Source organism: Aotus nancymaae, unplaced genomic scaffold (genome assembly GCF_030222135.1).
Source record: "Aotus nancymaae isolate 86718 unplaced genomic scaffold, 86718_ANA_hifiasm-v0.15.2.pri h1tg000016l, whole genome shotgun sequence".
Classification (NCBI taxonomy): domain Eukaryota; kingdom Metazoa; phylum Chordata; class Mammalia; order Primates; family Aotidae; genus Aotus; species Aotus nancymaae.
The window spans coordinates 47,614,533-47,634,883 of NW_026988428.1; the positions used below are offsets into that span (position 1 = coordinate 47,614,533).

General features: G+C 37.9%; 1 protein-coding gene across 2 annotated transcripts in view; it reads left to right on the forward strand.

Moving 5' to 3' along the window:
• The window catches only part of SRGAP1 (SLIT-ROBO Rho GTPase activating protein 1), a 313,613-nt gene that overhangs the window by 229,152 nt on the left and 64,110 nt on the right, over positions 1-20,351 (forward strand). For both annotated transcript variants that reach the window (XM_012444906.3, XM_012444907.3), the window contains exons 7-10: positions 1,361-1,582; positions 3,873-3,974; positions 16,707-16,904; positions 17,779-17,863. In XM_012444906.3, coding sequence (XP_012300329.2) covers positions 1,361-1,582; positions 3,873-3,974; positions 16,707-16,904; positions 17,779-17,863 — 607 coding nt within the window. The remainder of the gene's footprint in view (positions 1-1,360; positions 1,583-3,872; positions 3,975-16,706; positions 16,905-17,778; positions 17,864-20,351) is intronic.

Here is a 20,351-nt window from a genome sequence, read left to right on the forward strand (position 1 = left end):
AGATATAATTCACATGCTATATAGTTTACGCATTATAAATCTACAGCTGACTTTCAGTATACTGAGAGTTGTGTATCCATCACCACAATCAATTTTAGAACATGTTAATTACCTAACAAAGAAATCTTGCACCCCTCAGCCATTACCTTTACTTATTCCCTCTTCCTAGCCCTCATCAACCACTAATCTACTTTTTGTCTTTATAGATTTGTCTCTTCTGAATATTTCATGTCAGTGAAATCATATGTGGTCTTTTGTGACTTGCTTCTTTCACCTAGAATAGTATTTTCAAAGTTCACCCATATTATAGCATGTATCAGTTCTTCCTTCCTTTTTGTGGCTGAATAATATTTAATGATATGGCTATACCACATTTCATTTGCTGGTTTGTAGACATTTAGATTGTTTTTACCTTTTAGCTGTTGTTAATAATACTATAAACATTTGTGTACACATTTTTGGGTGGAAATATGTTTTCATTTCCCTTAGATATATATCTAAGAGCAGATTTGCTGAGTCATATGCTAACTATATGTTTAACTTCTTGAGGACCTAACAGATTGTTTTCCAAAGTGGCTCTACCATTTTACATTCCCACCAGCAGTGTATGAGGGTTCCAGTTTCTCCACATTCTCTTATTGATTGTCTGTCTTATTGATTACAGCCAACCTAGTGGGTGTGAAGTGGTATCTCATTGTGGTTTTGATTTGCATTTCCCTGATTACCATTAGTATTTCCCAGTGATTTTGAGAATCTCTTCATGTGCTTGTTGACCATTTGTATGTCATCTTTGAAGAAATGTCTATTCAGATTCATTGCCCATTTTAAAATTAGGCTTTGTCTTTTTATTATTGAGTTGTAAGAGTTCTTTATATATTCTAGCTGTAAGTACCTAATAAGATATATGATTTGCAAAAATGTCTTCCCATTCTGTGGGTTCTCTTTTCACTCTCTTGATAGTGACATTTTTTTTTTCTTTTTTACACAAAATCTTGCTCTGTAGCCCAAGCTGAAATGCAGTGGCACTATCTTGGCTCACTGCAACCTTTGCCTCCCAGATTCCAGTGATTCTCGTGCCTCAACCTCCTGAGTAGCTGGGACTATAGGCACATGCCACCACGCCCGGCTAATTTTTTGTATTTTAGTAGAGATGGATAGTCTTCAATTTTGATGAATCTAATTTATTTTTTCATCTGTTGCTTGTGCTTTTGATGTCATATCCAATAAACCAGTGCCTAATCCAATATCATGAACGTTTACCCCTATGTTTTCTTCTAAGAATTTCATAGCTATACTCACATTTTGGTCTTTGATCAATTTTGCATTAATTTTTGCATGTGGTATTCTTTTACTTTTTAAGTGCTGTGATCTTGGCTACCATGCAAGTCTGAACAGAGCCCTAAGAACATATCTCTCTGCGGAGTACAATCTTGAAACCTCCAGACATGAAGGCTTAGACATTATCGAGAATGCAGTTGATAATTTAGAGCCCAGGAGCGATAAGCAGAGATTCATGGAGATGTACCCTGCTGCATTCTGTCCACCAATGAAGTTTGAGTTTCAGTCTCACATGGGTGATGAGGTTAGTAATTGATCATTTTTTTAAATAATGAATTGTCTCTTCACTTACATTTCTCCTCACTTGCTATAATCTAACAGTTGTAATAATTCCCAGTTGTTTTCTCTCTCCTGTCCTTGCAAAGGCTCTTATAACACTAAGATCAGCTGCTACCACCTTTTAAAGCAAACGTCAAACACTCAAATACCCACAGAGGCCAAACAGATAAAAGCTGCAGATTTGCCTTGCACTAAGCTGTCCCAGAATAGAAAGTTTTTGTTCCACCTCAAGACATTTTAATTTAATGAAAAGGAAGACATTTTGCAGGTTCAATAGAATCTGTCTGATGGCTTCTTATAATCCTGATTTAAAGATTCTCATAAAGAAAAATAATGGTATATGGCAGGAAAATGGAAGAAAGAAAAATGTGCAAAAATTTTTTTTAAGACTCAAGTTGGCTCCAAAGCTATAAAATAAACACTAGAAATTATGACTTTTATATTCTTTATATGAATTCAGCTATCTTTTTTTTTTTTTTTACCAAAAAATGCATTTAAACTGATTATGAGTTACAGTTGTCTATATTATTGTCTATGGACAGGAGAAAGCAAAAAAAGCCAACTAGTGGAGCATGCTGTATAGCACTTGGTGTCTTAGCTGCACAAAACAAAACTCACAGATAAAAACTCAATCTTAACTTATTGTGGTGACAGTCTGTTTTTCAAAATAGATGTAATTATAAGATCATGGAAGATTTCTTTAATGTTATTTTTTTCTGAAATACCAAGTATTAAGACATATAAAATATATATGTTTATATATATATATACACACACATACAGTGTACCTGCTGAATTTCTAATTGGATTTTATATGTGTTTGATAGAAATGGTAAGAAGTTTTTAAGCCAAAAGCACATGGATTTTGACAAGCAAGATGAGTAGCTTATCCCATCTTTCCAAAACCAAATGGTTGCTGTTTCAGTTTTTCAGCTGTGGATATATTAAGCATGGTATGTTAACATATCACAGATGAATGACATCAGCTGGGTGTTAATAATTTTATTATTTTAATAAAGTAAGTTATTTGCCTTTTTTTTTTTGTAACCACTTCTACTAAGGAGCAGTGGTAATCTCTTTAATGTTTTGGAAACTCCATAAAAGGGACCCCCATCAGCCAAGAGCATTTCTGAAACAAGGCAGATAAGAAGAAATTGTTTCTGGTGCAGTGTTAATAATGCTCTAATTTTGAACTTACCCATAATTGAGATCATGGCCAAATATCTTCTATCAAAACCTAAGATAAGTGGCCTCTTGAAGTTCATGGTGAATCACGCAATTTGTCTGATATTGGTTAGGGAAGCCATATTTGAAAGATGCTAAAAATAGTCATTCACATTTTCTGAGTTTTTACTCTGTGCCAAGCACTGTTGTAAGTTCTTTGTCTACATTGTCTCATATCATTCCCAGAGCAGACCTGTGATATAGGAATTCTTATCCTCATTCTACAGATTAGGAAACTGAGGTTTTATAACTTATCACAGTCACCTGGCTGGTAGGGGACAGAGCTGGCATTCAAGTACAACTGTCTGACTCAAGAGCTCAGACCCTAACCATTAAGCTCTTCTGCCTTCTTTACATATGTCTGTATGGTCCACTTGAATCATCCTCTGCCTCTGCACAATAGTCATTCAGAATTCCACGAGTGAGATTTCAGCATCAGAGCTCCATCTCAGGAACTGCCCCATTCTTACCACAGTCCTTCCTGCAGCTGCCATCTTCCCAGTCACAGCCAGGCCAAGCAGCTGCATTCTGCTATTACAGCTTATGTAACAGCTCCATATTTACAAGTGAAGTTTTGATGTGCCTGTTAAAGGTAAATACGTGGCGGGGCCGGGCACGGTGGCTCACGCCTGTAATCCCAGCACTTTGGGAGGCCGAGGCGGGTGGATCACGAGGTCAAGAGATCAAGACCATCCTGGTCAACAAGGTGAAACCCCGTCTCTACTAAAAAATACAAAAATTAGCTGGGCATGGTGGTGCACGCCTGTAGTCCCAGCTACTCGGGAGGCTGAGGCAGGAGAATTGCTTGAACCCAGGAGGCGGAGGTTGCGGTGAGCCGAGATCGCGCCATTGCACTACAGCCTGGGTAACAAGAGTGAAACTCCGTCTCAAAAAAAAAAAAAAAAGTAAATACGTAATTGGAACCTTGAGAGGATTGGTGTGATTCATGTGTCATTTAAATAAGAGAGCCATGCTTCTGGAGGCGGGTTGATGGTGTCCTGTTGTAACTGTGGTTTCTGATTCTCCATCAGGTGTGCCAGGTCAGTGCCCAGCAGCCAGTCCAGGCAGAGCTCATGCTCAGGTACCAGCAGTTGCAGTCCCGCCTCACCACGCTCAAAATCGAGAATGAAGAGGTAAGCATGCATCCATCCTGCCTCCCCAGTAATCTGAATCCAAATATAACTGGAAAGCATTCTCACATGACCTAGGCATATTTAATATTCAAGATGCAGCCTTTTCATCATGCATTTCCTGCTCTCAGGGTTCCTGTAGTACTCGTTGTAGGGGATAAATGCAAAGATTCTGTATTCTACCATAGATTAATATTTTACTCGACACTCACAGCATATACATGTAAACACAATTTCTTTTATCTTGAATTGTAATTCATACTGAAAATAGTTCCCATGGGTTAGTAAAGTCAACATATATATCCAAAAATATACTATTTTCTGTACCATGGAACTTTTGATTAACATGTTAATTTATTTTTTAAAATATTTTGTAGAGATAGGACCTCACTATGTTGCCCAGGCTCGACTCAAACTCCTGGTTTCAAGCAGTCTTCCTGTCTTGGCCTCCCAAAGTGCTGGGATTACAGGCATGAGCCATTGTGGTGCCTGGCCCACAGTGGGCCATGTTAATTTAATCCTAACTTTTAAAATTCACTTTTTTTTTCTTATGCTTTCCTATATTGCCTAAATTTTCGGTACTGAACATGGTGTTACTGATATAATTAGAACTAAATCATATTTTGAAATAGCACTTGAATGAGGATAGAAAATGTTTATTTGCTGGCATTAGTGTATTAAATAAATAGAATATAAAATATAAATTATCAATATATGTTGAGCTGGGAAGTAATTATACAATTCAGCTGCCTATTTCTGAAATTAACTTACTTGAATCCACATTCTCCTCAAATAAAGATATAAACCACAAATGTTTCTTGTGTTAGTCAAGGCTCCCAGTTGTAATTTACATGAACCCAAATCAAACTTACTCAAGTTAAAAAGTAAACTATTTATCAATGTTTGCAGTATCCTCAGATGTCATTGGATTTGTGTTCAAATGATGTTACCAGGACTCTCTTTTTGTCACTTTGAAGTGATTTCTTCATGTGTATTGGTAGTGTCTTGGGGACAGATGCAGAACTATGTGGTCCCTTTTAAAGCTTGCCATCCCACTCCATCCCAGCATCCTTGTCTCTCAAGTAGGACTGGCTCTTCACTGACCTGGCCGAAGTCATGCATACTTCAGGACAAACCATTACATCTAGGAAATGAGATTCTGTAATTGGCCAACCTGGAGAATTGAGAATTCCAACAGAAATATTATATTTCTAAAGACAGATAATTCCCAAAAGAAAGGATTGTGGAACAGATGAGAAAAAAACAACTCACAATGATAAAGTATATTATCAAAATTCACTTTCATATCCTGTTTTGTTTTAATCCCACCAGGATGTTTGAGCTCTGTGTGTTTGTTTCTGTTAAGAAAGAATGACGTATTTTTGGTAAAATTTGGTCAAATCCCATTGTAATTTTCGGCTTTTATTATTCCGAGTGAAACCAAACCAGCCCTTATTCAAATGTGTATACTTAAGATGCAACTAATGTCATCTCTTTGTAGAGTCGCACAAATGAGCCTTTCCAAAGGAAAGCTATTGCTCACCTTGAGGCAGCATTTGAGGGCTTAGGTTTCGGCTAGACTTCACAAAGTACTCACCTAATGCAGTTTACTGGATCCTGTTCTATCTACAGTTTGTACATCTAGTGACTTCCCTTGTTTTTCCATGCATATCCTTCTGCTGTTTTATTTGGAAAACATTCTCTAAACTCAAGGAAAATAGTGTATTATACACAAAGTCAAAACTGGCAGCTGCCAGATCTGTTTTGTTTGGCTCCCAAAGTTTTGACCTGTTTTTTTTTTTGTTTTGTTTTGTTTTTTTAAAAAAAAGGCCTGGCCACTCTGGCCCTGCACTGCCTCATGAATGGAAGAGCTGGGGCATTTGAATTCTGCTTCGCCAGAGTCGTACAACTCCCAGTCCTCTTACACTGGACTGTTTGTGTTACCTGTATGGCCTCCATAGGCCTTTGAGTTTGTGACCCTTAATGTATACCTTTTTAGGCATAATATGGAGAAGCACAATGTCCTTGTAAACTTACAGAGTCAGGCAATGCTTTGTGAGGGTTCATTTTTTTAAATTATCTAAAGAACTTGGGATGCTGAGGGAAGATCGCTTGAACTCAGGAGTTCGAGGCTGCACTGAAGTGGGATGGTGCCACTGCACTTTAGCGTGGGCAACAGAGCAGGACCCTGTCTCTTAGAAATATTAATTCATTAAAATAAAATTTTAAAAACCTACTGACTGCAAAATAAAACTTAAAAAGTAATTTTTAAACATTAGCTGAAGAAGCAAATGAACTGGATTATTCTAATGTTTCTTGTGAGCATGACTACCGGTTTACGATTTGTTGGACACAGAAGAAAATTTACTGTGGTGGAGTGGGATTCCCAAAGAAAGTAAGATTTAAATTAGATTTTTGATAATCAGCAGATACCATAAAAATAGAGGGAATAAAAGATATTTCAATATAGTCAAGGTGTCTTGGGAGAATAGAATAGTTTGGTTATCACCCCACTTCTCTTTGGGGATGAACCGATGGAGAAGGTGAGGTGATTCAACAAGAAGCTTTGAGAGCCAAGTTGAGTTTTGTTACTGTGGTTTAGTACAATAAATACTGAAGGTCTCCAGGGGCTTGAGGCTGCATTGAACTATGATTGCACCACAACACTCTAGCCTGGGCAATGGAATGGGACCCTGTCTCCCCCACCTCCAAAAAAAAGTTGAGAATTTCACCCAAGTTTTAAAAAGCATGGACAGTGTAGCTAAGCAGAACATGAACCTTTTCACCAAATCTTAGAATACCTTAAATAGTAGGCACCATCTGCAACAGGCCATATATGGCCCATGAAATTTTTTTTTTTGAGACAGGGTCTCACTCTGTCGCCCAGGCCAGGGTACAGAGGCACAATCACAGCTCACTGCAGCCTCAATCTCGTGGGCTCAGGTGATCCTCCCACCTCAGCCTCCCAAGTAGCTGGGACTGCAGGCATGTACCACCACGCCTGGCTGATTTTTATATTTTTCATAGAGACTGGGTTTGACCACATTACCCTGGCTGGTCTCTAACTCCTGGGTTCAAGCGATCCACCTGCCTTGGCCTCCCAAGATGCTGGGATTACAGGCGTGAGCCACCACTCCTGGCCTGAAAACTTTTGTTTGCTCTACAGTGCTTGGGTTTTGGAAGTTATTTGCTGTCCTTTAAAAACTAAGTTTTCATAAAAATATAATATGCAGGGTGGGCACAGTGGCTCACACCTGTAATCCCAACACTTTGGAAGGCCAAGGCGGGCGGATCGCTTGAGGTCAGGAGTTCAAGACCAGCCTGGCCAACATGACAAAACGCCATCTCTACTAAAAATACAAAAATTAGCTAGTCATGGTGGCACCTGCCTGTAGTCCCACTTACTTGGGAGGCTGAGACAGGAGAATCACTTGAACCCAGGAGGTGGAAGTTGCAGTTAGCCGAGATTGTGCCACCATACTCCAGTCAGGGTGACAGTGCAAGACTCTGTCTCAAAACTATATATATATTTATCGATATACAGCCTCTTTAAAGATTAGACGAACTGATCACACTAGACCTGTGTTTCTACAGGACGATAACTGACTTCTCTTAGACATAGAATGTGTGCTTCCTGTCTGCTATGCTCTCCACTTAGCCCACTCACCTCATTTTCATGGCTTGCTTGGCCCTTAAAGATATTTGAGCTTGTATCACCTGCCTTAAAACAAAGAGCAGTACACACTTGGGAAACGGCCTCAGTATACTTAGAAGTAGTAAAAGTTAAAAGGTTGGAGAAGGGCTTAGTTAAATTTGTGGTTGATGAAGATTCATAAGGAATTGTGACATTTATTGTCACTTCACGACTTTACATTTACCTGTTGAACTTTAAAAAATGCGGTTCGAGTTTTATTATGCTGCAAACTTGCACCCTTGGTACCTCAGGCTCACGATTCCAACTTCCAGCTGATCAGTCAGTGAATATTCATTAGTGCCCACTGTGTGTTGTGCATGTGGAATTAAAGCAGGGCCTGCTGCCACACAGCCTTGTTCCCAATTATTGTTTTATTTTGATTACTTAACTGTTTATTAAAACTTTGAAGTGCAACATTAATAAATATTACTTTTGTTTTTGTTTTATTTTGTTTTTTCTGAGACAGGGCCCCACTGTCATCCAGGCTGGAGTGCAGCAGCACAGTCACTGTACCTCAACCTCCTGGGCTCAGGTAGTCCTCCTGCCTCAGCCTCCCAAGTATCTACTTTTTTATTATTTGTAGAGACAGTGTCTCTACGAATTATTATTACAAATAATAATTTTGAATTATTCTTCAATTTTTTTTATTATTCATGAATTTTGTTCAAAAACAAAATAGTATGCCCAGCTACTTTTTTATTATTTGTAGAGACAGGGTCTCCCTATGTTCCCCAAGCTGGTTGCACTCCTGGGCTCAAGTGATCCTCCCATGTTGGACTCTAAGAGTGCTGGCATTATAGGTGAGAGCCACAGCCATCTTACATTATTCATTTCAGCCACCTGGACCGACATTGCTCTTAAAGGCAACATTTCAAAAGCAAACTAAATAATCATTTATACCTTTCTCATTATAAACATTTTCTAAACACTTTCCAACCTAATATTGCACTGTTTTGTCTGCTTTCTCAAAGTTTGCATTTAACCTTGATGTAGGGATTTCTGCTTAGGGGGTCATTCCTGTTGCTTCATTCTTTCCAAGCTAGCCTCTGGAGTAATTCCCCATTCATTACAGTTCCCATTTCTTTAAGTTTCTCACTCCTCCCTTTATGTATACACAGCCAAAGAAAGAGAAAAACTACTTTAAGGAGAGCAACTACGCCTTTAGTGTTTTTTAGGACAGTGTTGATTTTTTGTAGATTGTCCCATTTTCAGACTATTTGTCCCAATATTTGGTCCAGAAAACAAAGTTTTCATCAGCATGTCACTGCTGTGCTATGAGTAAAACCTTCTCCCACATAAAACAACTAGTCTCTCTTAAATTATAGTCAACTTGCGACAATGTTGAATGAATAGATAGCTCCACGTAAATTTTCCCAGCACCATTTAAAGTCTTTCACCAGCAGTTTGCCAAGGAGTAGTTCACAGACTGTTCCAAAAATACATTACTTACACAAGAGATTTTCAACAATAATGAGCAAGATTTTAGGCAAACATTTGAGACAATTTTCATGGCATGGGAAATTGAGGAACTAAGATATTTCAGTTATACCTCCTACCTAGGGCAGAAAAATTTCTCATCGGACCAGTCACCTCAGCAGAATCCCAGGTCATGTCAATCAGTGATCAAACTCTCATGGGCAATTCTCAGGGTCTTTTGAGACTTGATATAAGATGTGAAGCTTGATAACCACTTAATTATAATTGCTGTTTTAGATCTTCTCTGTGGCCTTAACTTCATTTTTGCTGATTTAAGTATCTTTGACTTACCTGTAACCTTCTACTGATGAGCTAACAGGAAAATCCTAAGTAAAAAATAACTGCTATTTGTCCCTTAAGTGACATCATCTTCTTGGCCAAAATTAAAAATAGGATCAACTGTCTTTCAATGTAAACACACATTTATATTTTTCATTTCAAGCAAACTTTAACTCACTGAAGGGAGGGCCTCGATCCAAGAGAAGTGAGAATTTCTAGGCTGGGTGTAAAAATGAGTCCTGGGATAGCGCACTCCAAAGAAAATGGCAGAGCTCAGGATTACTCTCAGAGGAGAAATCACTCATTTTCTCTGATGCATTGAGCATTCTTTGGCATCCATGATTTGCAAGAATAACTTCACTGTTCACTGTTCATTCAGTGAACTTTTTCTGATAATTTGCTGTGTTTCAGGCACCATGCTAGTCCCTGGAGCTATAAAGATTAATAAATTATCACTGACTTCAAGTTGCCTCCACCATAGGTGGAAATATAAACCTCTAAACAGTGCGGCAAAGTGCTTGTGAGAAATTGATTTGAGATCATGCTCCTTAGACCACACTCAGTGTCAAGTCCACCCATATGGGTCATTAAATCAGAGTCAGCGGTGGGCTGCAGGAAAACAGGTTTCCTGAGACACAGCTGAAGGCAGAGGCTTTGTTCTGAGAGTCCTGAGCAATGACGATGTTTTCTTCTTTTGATATATCATTGCTGAGAATGAATTTTGTTCAAAGACAAGACAGCCCAGCATTTGTAAACATTATCTTAAATGGAAGTACATAAGTTATTAGTGTGAATTCTGGAATGATGATGTGACATTCCCCCATCACCGCCTGCCCCCCCACAAAAAAAAAAGTTGTGGGACAGCAAACATTGGGCTGTTTTTTCAGATCTGGTAATGTCTACCCAAAACAGAGGATAGGGTTACTAGCATTGCACCCATGTTAGGGTGCAAGGAGCAAGGGAAGGCCATGGCAGGATGCTCTGCCTGTGCTCTCGCCTTCTGTGGCCTGTGCTGGCTATGAGTTTCTGTACCCTTAGCCAATTAATTATGGCATTGACCCAGTCTCTCTCTCTCTCTCTCTCTCTCTCTCTCTCTCTCTCTCTCTCTCTCTGTCTCTCTCTCTCTCTCTCTGTGTGTGTGTGTTCCTTTCTGCTAATTTTTAGCACATCTTAAATGACACAGTGCTGTAATTGAAATACATTCAAGGTCAGCAATGACAAAGAGGAAGTAGTTCAGTGGGGAGGTGGAGGAAGGGATGAGGGTACCTTCACAGATGAGTGATGAATCTTAAAGGGTGACTAGGAATACATCAGGTGCAAGGCACAAGGCACAGTGCCATAAAATACATGGGGTACGTTATGGCATGATTTGTGTCGACACTGAAAATTCATATGTTAAAGTCTTAGCCTCCAGTGACTAAGAATGTGATCTTATTTGAAGATAGAGTCTTCACAGAAATAATCAAATTAAAGTAAGGTCAATACGACTGGTGTCCTTATAATAAAAAGGGGAGGGGAAATTTGGATACAGAGACACAGGTGGAGGGAAGATGATAGGAAGAGACTTAGAAGATGGCCATCTCCAAGCCAAGGAGAGAGGCCCAGAACAGATTCTTCCCTCCCAGCCCTCAGAAGGAAACAACCCTGCAAACCAACACCGTGATCTCAGACGTCTAGCCTCCAGCACTGTGAGACAATACATTTCCACTGTTTAAGCCACTCAGTACCTGGTTTGCCTTAGCAGACTAACAGTGCATTCAGGGAATGAGACCGTTGAAATGGCTATCTTGTTCTCCCAGTGATGATAATATCCTGGTAACACAAAGGCAACAGAGCCAGTCCACAAAAGCCCACAGAAGTCACTTCTCCCTCATTCGTTTTGACCCGCAGCTTAGAGTTCAAGCTACCTGGGCAGTTTATTCAGTGCAGTGCATTCCTCAGGTTTCTTACGCATCCTTTGTCAAGTCTTTGGCCTCTGCTTCCACCAAACCTACCCATGTTTTCCTGCTGCTGATGGAGAGATGTTACAAGGCTCATATTAGCTGTTTCATATTTACCTCATTATGTTCCTCCCTGAGACTTATTAACATGGCTTGTGTGTGTCAGAAGCTGGCATTACTCTCTGTTGCAAGCATCCCATGGGATGATATGCAGTCCCAGCATCGTATCTGGTGGCTTCTCTCACATCCTTTATTCCTGATACTTCCAGATTTAACCATGACACCATTGCTTCTGAGAAGGAAGTTGAAAAAAAGAAGAAAAATGGTGGTGTTGATTGTGATTTTTCGTATAAGTATTCCTTGTGTGCATTTGATAATGCTGCTCTCTCTGGTCTCCTATACATAAGAACATGGTTCTAGTGAAACATTCTTATGTAACCGTCTGTCTCATAAACTCAGTGAGCACACTTTAATTGCAAAATTCCAACAAATTTACAGATTACAGTTGTCCCTTGGCATCCAAGGGGGATTGGTTCCAGGAACTCCTACAGGTACCAAAATCAAGGATGCTCAAGTCCCTTATGTAAATGCTGTGGTATCTTCACATAACCTATACACATTTTCATGTATACTTTAAATAGATTACTTATATACCTAAAGCAATGTAAATGCTATGTAAATAGTTATACAGGATTATTTTTGGTATTTTTATTGTTGCATTATTATTTTTTATTGTTTTTCCCCCAAGTATTTTTGAACCACAGTTGGTTGAATCTGTAAATGTTTGAATACATGGATATGGAATCCACAGAAAAAAAGAACTGACTGTATTTGAAGACAAACTACAAATATTTATTTGGTTCATGATTTTTGGGGGGTTTTTTGGTTGTTCAGATGGATTTTGGGGTTTTTTTGTTTAGCAGCTTTTTTTGTAATTATTTTCCTTTAATTGTCATTGTGTTTTAATTAGGTACATATCAGAGCACCTTATCGCACCTTACATCAAGTTATTCTTATACTTCACCTCACCAGTATCTGCAGAATATTTCTGTGTATTTGGAAGTTCTGCTCCGCCTTCCAGAGCAAAAGAAGCTGTAGTTCTTTCCAGCAGTTTTGCTATTTAAGCCATTTGTTGAAAAAGATTAACTGCTACTGCTGTTGCCTAAATGTTTTTCAAATATGTCCCATCATTTTCATTTCCACTCTTACTTTGTTAGATCAAGGTCTCATCATCTCTCAATGGAACTAGGGTCTCCTGACTAACTTTCCAGCTTTCTGTCAGCTTTATGTCTCTTTCCCTTTTATTGTTCATCAATTCTGGGATCTTTTAAAAATGTAAATCTAAATTGTCCCTTCTGGGTATCAGTGGCTCCCTGTTGATTCTCAATTAAGTGTGGTATATGGAGGCCTTTATTTTTGTTTTTGTTTTTTTAATTTTAACCTCAGTATCATACAATAGGAAGTGCCTTTATTAGCTAGTCATCTTCTCTAGATGCTGTGCACTCCTACTTCTCATAAAAGGCTACTTGTTATAGCCCAAGGATGCCAGGGTCTCTCTTTTCCCACTTTTTCCTCTGCCTGGAATGCCTTTTTCTGGTGAACACCTACTCACCCTTTAATACATGCTTAAAATATATTAAATGAATGGTGCCTTCTATGACTTCCTCAGACAACATGGTATACTCTTTCACCTGTATTTTCTTACACATTTGTCAATATCAAGAGATTAATTGAATAAAGAAGTGATGGCATTTACTTTATAGTATTTTAATTACTATATGTCAGCACAAGTAAAGACTTCCTTTTTTAAAAAGTATAAATATAAAATTTATGGAGTTGTGGATAACATAGTCAAATATTTACCTTTAATATTTAGCCATTAACTTAGTTATGTATAAATATTTTAAATAACATATTATATAAAATAGTGTCTTAATTTAGAAAAACTATTTTTTTCTCATTTTTACAATTTTATGGAGACTCTTCATATATCCTGATATTATGTTTGAGTCATCAAACATGTTTGGAGTCATCAAGTACACTTTTCTCAGAGTACACTATCTTCACATCTATTTGTTTGAAATATAGTGCTTTTAAAACTTGTGCATGATAATATCATTAGAAATTTGTCTACAAGCCACAAGAATCTATTTGACTAGCGTAGGATGGTGGCTCTTTTAATTCAGTCTATAGATACATAATAATCTCCTTAAAGTAATTAATTATAGTATTTTTTAATGATCTTTAATATGCTTTTTTTCCAACAGTATCTACCCTTTGCATTATGTATAACCCCAGGAATAATGACTGTCTATTAAATTTCTTTGCCTTCTTTTTTTAAATATTAATTCCATCACATGACCTTCTAAGCATCCAAACTAGTACTAATTGCTACTTTTCTTTCCCAAACATTATTTTGTTCAAAAAAAAAAAAAGTAATTGAAAAGATTTCTACTTCCTGTAATGGTGGACTGGGTCACTCAACTGATTCTTTCAAATTCCATTGTCTAGGACAAGATGCATGGTCAAGCCTGAAACCTGTGACAGGGAACCATATCTTCCCAAAAGGAAGAGCACTGAATATTTTGAACAGTAATAAAATCCAGAGATTCTGAACTATTAGTGCCCCTAATGGTTTGGGAAAATAAACATTATCTTTGGAGGATAACCTCACCTTTGACTCCAAATAACTCTACAAAAATATCTACCAAAGATCATTAGACGAGGAGATAAGACCATGAGTGATAGCCAGAAGAAATAATAGGCAATAGAAGCACACCCACAGGAACTCCAAATATGGGGATTATCAGAAATAAATGATGAAAGAACTGCTTACAGTATTCAAAGAGGTAAAAGCCAAGCTTAGATTTCATCAGGAAATCATAAGCAGTGAAATAACAGATTTGAAAATGAGCCACATAGGAATTCTAGCACTGAGAAATAACCAAAATTTAAAAAGAGGTGGGTGATTTTAATATCAGAGAGAGCTAAAAAATAAATCATCAAAGTAGAAGACAAATCAGAAGAAATATTAAAAATACACCATCAAAAAACAAAAGATAATAAAATACAGAAGAGTTAGTAAGCGATATAGAGAACACAGTGATATCTGGTATACTAACTGAACTCCCAGAAAGAAAAATTTTTTGTGCAGTGGCACGATCTTGGCTGACTGCAACCTCCCCCTCCTAGGTTCAAGCAGTTCTCCTGTCTCAGCCTCCCAAGTAGTTGGGATTACAGGCGCACACCACCACGCCCTGCTATTTTGTATTGTAGTAAAGATGAGGTTTCACCATGTTGGCCAGGCTGGTCTCAAACTCCTGACCTCAAGAGATGCACCTACCTCGGCCTCCCAAAGTGCCACTGTGCCCAGCCCAGAAAGAAAAATTGTAGAATATAGAGTCAATATTTGAAAAGATGAAAGCTGCAAATTTACCAAAGCCTATGAAAAACATCACACAAATTCAAGCAGTCCAAGAAATTCCAGGCAGAATTTTTTTTTTAAATCCTTACCTAGATATATTACAATGAAATGTAGAAACCCAAAGATGAATAGAAAATTATAAAAGCAGCTGGAAAAAGAAAGCAGATTTTATTCAAAGCAATGACAGACTGACAGTAACCTTCTCGTTCAACAGGAACATGGAAACCACAACAGAGTACAGTGATATCTAATATACAAAAAAAATAACTGCTGCACAGAAAAAGATCTTTAATAAATGAAGGTGAAATAAAAGACACTGTCAAGTCAACAAAACAGACACATACTAAAAAGAATTTTTAAAGGGTGCCCTTAAAATATAAGCAATGGAGATCAAAGAATGTAACAAATTCATGGATGATAGTGAATGAATATTGACTATATAAAATAATAATGTTTAAAATTTAAATATATATAAATATTTACATATAGTCTATTATAATACATTACAAAATCAGGAGGAGTAAATGAAGTTAAGGTGTTCTAAACTCTTTATATTGTGTGAGAGAAGGAAAAAGCTATCAATTAATATTACACTTTGATAAGCAAATGTGGAATATGACCTTCGGTGAAAAAAAGGCTACCAGAAGATTAATAAATAAATAAGCTCCTAACAGATACCATAAAACACTATCTTTCTGGCTATGAGATAGGAAAATATTTCTTAAATAGGACACAAAAAACTAATCAGAAAGGAGAGAATTGATAAATGCATTACATTAAAATTAGAATCTTTGTTCATCCGGACACTATTGAAAGAGGGGAAAACCACAGCACAGAGTGGGAAAAAATATTTGCAACACATATATCTACAAAAAGACTCAAATCCATATCAACAAATCATTAAGAAAAAGATTCATAACAGAAAATGGAGTGAGAGATTTTAACAAAGTGTTCTCAATGAAGGAGATCCAAATTGCCTTAAACATATGATAATGTGCTCAATCTCATGTATCAGGGAATTGCATATTCAAACCACAGTAAGATACCACTGCACACCCAACACAATTGTTTAAATTTAAAAGAAAGACTGGCAATACCAACTGTTGATGAGGATGTGGAATAGCAGGGATTCTTCCACTCTGCTGGTGAGAATATAAATTACAATCATTCCGGAAAACAGTTTAGAAGCAATTCTATTCATATATGTGTGACCAAACAAAAATGTGTTCATAGCAGCATTATTCAAAATAGCCCGCAACTAAAAATAAATCATCTATCGATAGTAAAATGGATGAATTACAGTGTATTCCTACAATGAATACCAATGAAATATACTCACAAGAAATGAGAGTATCTCATGTTGAGCAAAAGGAAGGCAAAAATACATGCTGTAGGATTTCATTCATGTAAGTGCAAGAAAGGGCAAAACTAATATCTGATCTTAGAAATACACTTAATTAGTACTTTGAGGAGGAGAGGGTATGTGTGTATGGTAATTGGGAGAGGCACAAGCACGCTTTTAATATACTATTTCTTGGTCTGATTGGTATTCACATAGGTGCGTTCACTTTGTGATAATTCATCAAGCTGCACACTTATGATCTGTGTATTTTTCTATATGTAGTTTGACTTCAATTAAAAATGTTATTTAAGACAAAGTGATTGAGAGACTACCCAGTAATATATGAGATTTGTAAGGACTGAAATATAAAGTGATAACCTCCTTAGGATGATTTTAAAGAAATCCTTCCCTTAAACTGGTGATATGGACTATTTTTTTCCCTTTGTTTCTCTCCTAATAGACTGTCAGTTTGGTGGGGGCAGGACCTGTGTCCTCATCTCTGCCTGACAGCAGGGACTTTCTCTGTTTGTGGGATTCATAAAATAATGTACTGACATGAGAAATGTATTTCTGTTTCCAGGTTAAGAAAACGACTGAAGCCACCTTGCAGACAATACAAGATATGGTCACCATCGAGGACTATGATGTTTCTGAATGCTTCCAGCACAGTCGTTCCACAGAATCTGTGAAGTCCACTGTCTCTGAAACCTACCTGAGTAAGCCCAGCATCGCCAAGCGAAGAGCCAACCAGCAGGAAACTGAACAGTTCTACTTCATGGTGCGCCCACCACTTCCCAAGCCGCTCTACAGAGCTCAGATCTAGGATTCCCAAGGGCTGCTTCTAGAATCGCATCAGAATCATCTGGGGTTCTTTTTATTAAAATAGACTCCTGTCTACCAGCAGAGCTCCTGATTCAGTCAGTCTCAGAAAGAGTTTAGGAGTTATTTAGGAGTTAGAGGACTTCTCTAAAACAGTACTTTTAGCTGGGCACAGTGACTTAATGCCTGTAATCTCAACACTTGGGAGGCTGAGGTGTGAGGATGATTTGAGCCCAGGAGTTTGAGACCAACCTGGGCATCATGGCAAAACCCTGTCTCTACAAAACAGACAGACATACATACATACATACAAATAGATAGATAGATAGATAGATAGATAGATAGATAGATAGATAGATAGATAGATAGACAGACAGACAGATAGACACTTAGCTGGCAGGCATAATGATGTGCACCTATAGTCCCAGCTACTTGGGAGGCTGAGGTGGGAGGATCGCTTGAGCCCAGGAGGCAGAGGTTGTAGTGAGCTGAGATCACTCTACTGTACTCCAGCCTGGGCAAGAGAGTGAGACCCCAACTCTAAAATTTAAAAAAAAAAAACAGTACTTTTAAACTTTAATATTCATATTTCACCAGGATTGCTAGTTAAAGTACCAGTTCTAATTTTCAGAGGTCTGGTACAGAAGGGACCTGATAGTATGCATCTCTTCTAGGATCCCAAGTGTTGGCTGATGCTGCTGGTCTGCAGACCACACTTTGAGTAGCAAGTTTCTAGGATCTGGAAGATCAAAGTGGCTGGATTTTAGATCTATGAAAAGTTCCTTGACATTGAATAATTTTTAAAACTTAAAAATTATTCTTGTCTTTTGCAGAAACTCAGAGAATATTTAGAAGGCAGTAATCTCATCACAAAACTTCAAGCCAAACATGACTTGCTGCAGAGGACCCTTGGAGAAGGTGAGTTACTCAAAATGTATGAGAAGATGACCTGGATGATACATTGTATCATGTATGTATTCCAGAAAGAGTATGAATTGTGTATTTGTGCTTTAGGAAGCTGAGGATACTCTGTGTTTAGATTTGGTTTCATCTGTATATGTCATAATCAAGTTCTGCCAGCACTATTTTCTTCTAAAGCGTGGTGCTAACCTTGAGGAAACGTAGTGAAATCTAGGGACAGCTAGAAAGTCAATACCAAGCTCCAAGGGAGGGATCTTCAAATTGGATCTTAGAAAAGTTTGGAGACGCTGCCCCTCCCTTACCTGCTGACCCCCCAGTCGCTTCTTCCTTCCCTTCTCAGGCTTCTGCACCCTTCCAGCCCCACCCATTTGTTTTAATGGGTATTTATTGTTCTATCTATTGCCTATTTAGACTCTGGAAACCAGCTAAACCAGTTTGGATGATATTTTTCTTTCAGTAGGCATTGGCTGTAGTTGAGAAGCAATCATACAGTATAAGTAGATTGCTATGTCTAATAATAATGACAAAAACAACAGTAACAGCTAACACCTGTAAGGCTTTCTCTGTGCCAGGCTTTGTTCTTGAGCCATATATTTAACTGTACACTATTAATTTCTCCATTTTTACAAATGAGGAAACGGAAGGGAGATATGGGAATATAGGCAAAAGGGGACTGTGTAAATGTTTCTCTTTGTCTTTATGAAATTTAAAAGGAAAAAAATAAATACAAGCAAAGTCCCTGTCTTAAGTACCTCATAGTCTGTAACTTTATCTTTTATTCACACTAGACCCTGCCAGAAGTTATAAAAAGTAAAAGAGAACATGGAAGGGAGTGGGAAATGAGAGGACTGAGTTGTATAAGTAACTCAGGTCAAAAAAGAGATTGTCCCTCTTAAACCTAAATTCTTGCCTCCTACCATTGTGGAACCTTCCTTACCCATAAAGTTTCCCTCACCTTATCTCCTTGTTTCTGCCAAAGAACTCATTGTCCTCAGGGAATGACCACATGGAGAAAGGTTATTGTGACCTAAGAACCATGTCTGACACAGTTAGGATGCTGGATTCCATGAGGCTAATTTCACCTAAAAGAAAAAAAAAGCAACACTTAAACTGCTAAAAAGTGTCTGTACAAAATAAAACAACCAAATACAATGTATGAACCTTCACGCACTAGATTAAATTAGATTCTGAATGAAAAACCAAAAGTTACGAAAAACATTTTAAAGACGATTTGGGAAGTTGAAATATAGACTGTATATCAAATGGAATTATTGAATTAGTGTGAATTTTCCTAGATATGATCATGGTATTATGAAGAAGAACATTCTTATTCTTAAGAAATGCTTGGTAAATTGTCATGATATCTGCAACTTACCTTCAAATGGTTCCAAAAAAAACAGAGGGAGAGAGAAAGAGAGAAGGTCCAGTTGATGTCGCAAACGTTAACAGCCGGAAAATCTACGTGAAGAGGATAAGGATGCTTTCTATGCTGCTCTTTTATCTCTTCTGTAGGTTTGAACTTTAAAAAAAAAAAAAAAAAAGCCTTTTTATCTTTGAATAGTTTTCTTAAAATTGTGTCCTGTTTTTTTTTCCTTTTTCCCTCATAGTATCATGTAAGCTTTTTTTTTTTCAATTTTTCACAAATGCCTGATATTTCAAATGTTGCCCTCAAGGTCAGTTGCCAGCCCCAAAGCATAAGTTATCCTAAGTGTAAGTGAACACTTACAGGCAAAAAGTCCTACCCTGTGAGAATGGATACCACTTTACAAATTGTGTTTGAGAGTATGAAGTAGTGGGGGGGAATTCATTTTTGGCACTGCATGCAGACACGTGTTAATATGCTTGGGGCCACATTCTAAAACTTTTATGGTACGTATTCAACATGGATTCTCTTGTGTCTCCTAGAGAGAAAGCCCCAATGGTTAATATTCTTTTATATGTTATTTTTGGATAGGGCTATATTCTAGCCAATTTATTGAATCCACATGCCAAATTCCACCTTTAGCTGCTGAACTGCATAAATCTATATTACACGTTGTGAGCTGCAAGCAAGAATTTTTCTTTTTTTTTTTTGAGATAGAATTTTGCTCTCATCGTCCAGGCTAGAGTGCAATGGCACAATCTCACCTCACTGCAACCTCCACCTCCCGGGTTTAAGTGATTCTCCAGCCTTGCCTCCTGAGTAGCTGGGATTACAGGCATTTACCACCACACCCAGCTAGTTTTGTATTTTTAGTAGAGATGGGATCTCACCATGTTGGCCAGGCCGGTCTCAAACTCCTGACCTCAGGTGATCTGCCCACCTTAGCCTCCCAAAGCGCTGGGACTACAGGCATGGGCCATCGTGCCCAACTCAGGATTTCTTTATCTTGGAATTTCTTTCAGTGAGCTCTGGTATTCCAAGGACACAAGCTGTGTTGAGGTGTGTAAGACCTTCACAGGACTCAATTTATGTTGCAGAAGAAACTGGATGGCTTTCATCCAT